The 5,830-nt window shown below is 33.2% G+C and overlaps 1 protein-coding gene and 1 pseudogene across 1 annotated transcript; both read left to right on the top strand.

Moving 5' to 3' along the window:
- Positions 1-2,154: 2,154 nt before the first annotated feature.
- Positions 2,155-4,141, top strand: LOC100265271 (fatty acyl-CoA reductase 2, chloroplastic-like; annotated as a pseudogene).
- A 2-nt stretch (positions 4,142-4,143) lies between these two features.
- Positions 4,144-5,057, top strand: LOC109122685 (fatty acyl-CoA reductase 2, chloroplastic). The gene is made up of 3 exons (XM_019220217.2): positions 4,144-4,255; positions 4,348-4,739; positions 4,819-5,057. Exons 1-3 carry the CDS (start codon positions 4,175-4,177, stop codon positions 4,982-4,984), a joined length of 639 nt encoding a protein of 212 aa, XP_019075762.1. The 5' UTR covers positions 4,144-4,174; the 3' UTR covers positions 4,985-5,057.
- The last annotated feature ends 773 nt before the right edge of the window (positions 5,058-5,830 follow it).

The following is a 5,830-nucleotide window of genomic DNA, read 5'->3' on the forward strand; positions in this document are numbered from 1 at the left end:
TTAAGGGTAAAATTATCCTCTAGAAATTCTTGAGATAAGTGACCCTTCCATAGTCCTCTCTCTCTCTCTCTCTCTCTCTCTCTCTCTCTCTCTCTCTCTCTCTCTCTCTCTCTCTATATATATATATATATATATATATATATATATATGAAATAATAAGCTTGTCAAAATTTTAAATATATATTTAGTAACTATTTTGAAAAACAAATTTCTAATTTAGAAAATATTTTTTTTACAGGCTTTTGATAATTTTTTTTTTAGAATTTATTTAAAAAAGATTATTTCTTAGAATAGGAGTCTAGTGATTTTAGGAAGCATTTTTAGCCTTAAAAGTGTTTTTTTTTTTTTAAAAAAAAAAATACTTGTTTGGCAAAGTTTAGAATACACTTTCAAAAATCTAAAAATTCACTTATAGTGTTAAAAAATTACTTGAAGTGTCCCCAAGACCAGGACTATTCTGATCGAAGCCATAAGCCTGGTTAGTTTGTCCAGCTCTTGTTGTGGTTCCTCACTCTCTGAGGCTGTTGTCAATGGCGATAGGAACCTCCCAAAGTGCTATTTCCTCATTTCCTTATGCTTTGCAGGGAATCGGTCTTGACCTGGTCCCCTTTGAAGACAAGACCTTTGACGGTATGAAAGATAGTTATTCGAAGTAGTTAGGAATCGACCGTGGTCAATCTTCCTTAGATGTGGAGAAACCCTTAATAAGCGACTCTTCTAAAAATTCAGAGAAAACTACTTGCACTAAAAATACTTCTTAACATGAACTCTAAATTTAAGATATTTTTAATTATTTTTTATAGGGTATTATATAGTAGTAATTGAAAGATAGAGAATTCTTAAAAAAGATGAAGAATACAATTTTTTTTTCTTTTTATATAGTGTTTTTGAGGCTTATCATATCTTTCTAGACATGGTCAATTTTGTGAGGAACTTTTCTTGTATTATGCAAGCTATGCAGGTTTGAAACCTGTTTATATTTTGGTGGCAAAACTTAGAGTAATAATTTTTTTTGAGAATTTGTTATAAAAATCAGGTATATATATATATATATATTCATATTTGAGTCCCTAACAAAATTTTATTATAAAAACAATTGTTGACTTTTCTCAAAAGTTTATCTGGGAGAATTATTTTCATAAAAAATATATTTAATTTAAAATACTTTTATTGATAGCGTGCCTTTTCTTTTTCTTTTTTCTTTTTTTCTTTTTTTCTTTTTTTTTTGAAGGAGAATTAATTATATTTAGATATAAATAATAAAAAATAGTAAATTTTGATATCTTACAATAAAAAATCAAGTCATGTCATTTGTCAAAATTTTAAAAGTAATTAATTTTTAAATCTTTCTCAAACATCACAGGTTAGGAATAGGACCACACATCTAATCCTTTGGGAATTACTCTCCTGCATGCACACCCTGGTTTCTCATATCTCTCTCTCCTTACTCAATGACTATGTTTGGTTTGGAGGAAAGTTTGGGAGAAAATATAAGGGAAAAAAATTAGAGAGAAAAAGTAGAAAAAAAAGTGAAGAAAAATATAAAATAGATTTAAAGTCAATAAATCATTTTTATGTGTAGGTTCATACTCATTTTATTTATTTTAATTTTTTTAATATAAGATTAAATAATTTGCAAATATATAAGATTTTAATTAATTTTAATTTTCTTTTTTATTTTTTATAATATATACAACAAAATATAAAAAATACATTTTCTTTAATATATTTCCTTTTTCCTTAGTATTTTTTGAGAACCACGTGTATATATATAATCTATGACTATATTTGGTTTATGAAAAATCGAGGGAAAATGTGGGGGAAAGAAAATAAAGACAAAAACTAGAAGAAAAGAAGTGAAATATATATATATATATATATATATATATATTTAAAGTTAATAAATTATTTTTATATCCTATTTCAAACTCATTTAATTTATTTTAACTCTTGCACCCCTAAGTAATGTGAAAATACATAAGTTTTTAACTAATTTAATTATATTTGATTTTCTTTGATATTTTTTATTTGACAATTAAATATAAAAAAAATTATTTTTTTAATATTATTTTTCTTTCCTTAGTATTTTTGGTAACCAAACATATTCGACATGATTAGTACATTATAAGAATAGCTAGCTGCTAAGTATATATATATCAATCATCGCCTTCTTTTTCTTATAACCTCGCCCTCAAGACTAATCTCTTTCTTCATTCTCCGGTGCAATTATGATGACTTCTTTCTTCAAAACTTCAGTCGTTGAACTGAAAGCAGTGAAGAAATCTTCTCATCTCCATACAATTGACCATGGTTATGGCACTAACATCATTACTTCCTTGTGGGAGAGGAAGAACACCGGCATCTTCTGTTGCCAAAGTGGTGAAAGTGATAGAGCTTTGATGCAGCAATCGAGGACTCAAAAAGTTAGAACTTTGAAAGAGATGGAAGTTTCCACCACCACCACCAATACTTCCATCACTAATGGTCTTGGAATTCTTCAGTTCCTTCCAGGAAAAGACCTATTTTATAACTGGTGGAACTGGGTTCCTAGCCAAAGGTATGGCTCATTCTTGATCAGTTTGTTAAACAGACGTATACATGAAAGAGATCATCCAGCCTTTCATGCTAATTTAAGAAATGGTTTCAACTTACCCCCGCTTCAATTTGAATGAAAACATAAGAAAAAACAGTGTGTTAAAAGTTGGTAAGAACCCTAACTATTGCATGACTTCATGTTTTTCATTTCTAATTTTCAGCTGTTGTTGAGAAGATACTACGAACAGCACCTGATGTCGGTAAAATCTTTGTCTTGATCAAGGCAAAGAACAAGGAAGCTGCAATGGACAGATTGAAAACTGAGGTAGCTTTCTTAAAAATTGGAATGTTTTCTTTTTTTCTTTTTTTTTTGGTTCTTTTTGGTGGTGCTGAGAACAAGATTTACTTTTTCTTTTTATCTAGATCATAGATTCAGAGCTATTTGAGTGCTTGAAACAAAGGCATGGGAAGTATTATCAAGATTTCATTCTAAGCAAACTGGCTCCTGTTGTTGGGAACTTGTGTGAGTCTGATCTTGGCATCGATGCAAATTCGATTTCTGAGATTGCAGAGGAAGTTGATGTTATAATAAATTCAGCAGCCAATACAAATTTCGAGGAGAGGTTCCACTTCATTCATCACTTGAATATATAGACATGCTTCATTTTTATACAAGAAGCGCATGGTTTAATTTTATTTGACTCAAATTGAGTTCCAAATTCTAGGTACGATGTTTCCCTCAGTACAAATGTACTAGGACCTCGTCGACTCATGGACTTCACAAACAAGTACTGCAAGAATCTTAGAGTTTTCCTACATGTATCAACCGGTCAGTAGCCTTGATCTTTGAACCCGCACTAGATTGTTAAGAAATGAACTAGGAAAATGAAACACATCATGGAGGTAGCTTTGTTTCTCATGCAGCTTATGTTAGTGGTGAAAGAGAAGGGATGATCATGGAGAAGCCCTTCCACATGGGAGAGAGGATAGCAAGGGAGAAGGCCGCCTCTGAATTCCCACCATTAGCATACCCTGTGTTGGATGTTGATGGTGAAATAGAGATAGCTTTGGATTCAAAAGTGGCTTTTGAAGGCAACTTAGAAGATGAGAAGATGAAAGCATTGGGTTTGGAGAGGTAAAGCCAAAGCCTTTTATTTCCCTATAAATGTCCATTTAGAATCTCGTGGAGGAAAATAAAACTTCAAAAATGGACTATATGTGATAGTCCTAAGAAAAAGTATTAAGTACTTCCCACTCTTGCACTAGCCTTAATCATATATCCATGTTCTGAGTTCTTCACAGTAGGAATCATAATATTTGATTATTTCTTCCTTACTAAGTTGGACAGAAAATTCTCTCTAATAGGGCAAGAATTCATGGATGGCATAACCCATATGAGTTCACCAAGGCCATGGGTGAGATGCTGATAAATAGCATGAGAGGAGACATACCTCTGGTCATTATTCGTCCAACCGCCATCGGAAGCACCCTCGATGATCCTTTCCCTGGATGGATACAAGGAAACAGATATCTTATATCACTGCCATTTTCATGCCCTTGCACTAAATCCCATTTTTTCAGCAATAATCAGTTTTTTGTTTTCTAAGATCATCTATTATTGTTTGGGTAAAACATCAGAATGGCAGACCCATTGATTTTATCCTATGGAAGAGTCAACCTCCCAAGTTTTTTAGTGAATCCTGAAGCAGTCATTGATATGGTCAGTAGGACTTCTTTTTCCTTTGATCTATCTCACCCCAATGGATTAATTTCTGAACTAATCATGAGATAACTATAAATGGATCAATGCAGATTCCCGTCGTTATGGTTGTGAATGCAATCATAGCAGCAATGGCAAAGCATGGGATTGCAGGGAAACCAGGCATCAAAGTCTACCATGTTGGTTCTTCGGCTGTAAATCCGCTACCGCTTGGTGACTTGTTCAAGCACTCCTATGAACACTTCATTTGTTCCCCTATTAATATGGACACAGAAGGGAAGACAGTGGACATGAAGGAAATGAAAATTTTCAGCCCAATGGATGACTTCTCCTCTCATATGCAAACAGAGATAGTTCAGCAAAGGAGGTTGACGATTTCAGGCAATAAAGCATCTCAAAGGCTCGAAAGAAAGTGCAAAATGATAGTTGAACATGCTATAAACTTGGCTAGGGTATACCAGCCCTATATGTTCTTTAGAGGAAGGTAAGATATTAACCTTTAGCACACAATTATACACCTGCAAATGTTTACTAAGCTAGATACAAATGAAAATTACTTGTAGGTTTGACAATAGCAACACCCATAATCTAATGGAAGGCATGTCTGAAGAAGAGATGAAGAGATTTCGACTTGATGTGGAGAATGTGGACTGGGAAGACTATATCACCAACATTCACATTTCAGGGCTGAAGAAGCATGTTATGAAGGGTAGAGGAATGCCTAAATAATTACTGATCTAATCTCCTTGTATTTGCATCTTCAATCTGTTTCCAGTAATAAAACACCTTGGATGATGATCCCCCATGAATATTATGGAGAGAAACTGCAACTTATTATATTGGAAGGTGTCACAACTGATCATCAATTCCATTAGCAGAACTTTCTTTTTTGTGGCACTATGTCCCACTTAGTCCACCTTTTCCTTCATTACAAGCATCGACCAAGGCAGACCAACATGACTTTCAAAACAATATCTCAAAGGGTAGATGATAAAAGGAATAGCCAAAAAGAAAAAAAAGAGGCCTTTTAATGTATGGTCATGTTGATTGTTATAGGCCCAATTACCTCATGGCAACTCTGACAGTTCTACAAACTATATAACCGTAATAAACAAATATATAGTGCCACAAAACCAGCCTTTGACCCTCTGTGTTGCTGCTAAGTCGCAGCCTGTAGGTCCTTTGTGCCTATCTTATCATATGTTAATGCCCCTCATCAACATAAAGCGGGATCAACTTTTGCACAACACTTTCAGCTGATCACTACATGGGATTACATTTGCTCTACAAACACATGAAATATTTGCCAATATTGGATCTGGGAATCTACTTTTATCACATGTCTTGGTCACTATCTCATTTGTTAGCAAATACTAAATTGCAATTCCATAGAGAAAGTAGATACTGTGAAAGTCTATGGTAGGTAACTGTTTATAGTATTATTTGCTTCTATTTCAGAAGCAATGTCACTAATTTTGACATTTTAAATCTTGAAGCAGCCCTTCATTACAAATGGCCAAATATTTTTCCCTGCAAGTTAGATGTACTCTTCCTTCAAATCCCTACAAGCATAGG

This window comes from Vitis vinifera, chromosome 5 (assembly GCF_030704535.1).
Source record: "Vitis vinifera cultivar Pinot Noir 40024 chromosome 5, ASM3070453v1".
Taxonomy (NCBI): domain Eukaryota; kingdom Viridiplantae; phylum Streptophyta; class Magnoliopsida; order Vitales; family Vitaceae; genus Vitis; species Vitis vinifera.

Coding starts and splice junctions, on each gene's coding strand:
- LOC109122685 (XM_019220217.2), top strand. CDS start 4,175: ATGGCAGACCCATTGATTTTATCCTATGGAAGAGTCAACCTCCCAAGT. Junction 4,256..4,347: donor CTGAAGCAGTCATTGATATG/GTCAGTAGGACT, acceptor GGATCAATGCAG/ATTCCCGTCGTTATGGTTGT. Junction 4,740..4,818: donor TATATGTTCTTTAGAGGAAG/GTAAGATATTAA, acceptor AATTACTTGTAG/GTTTGACAATAGCAACACCC.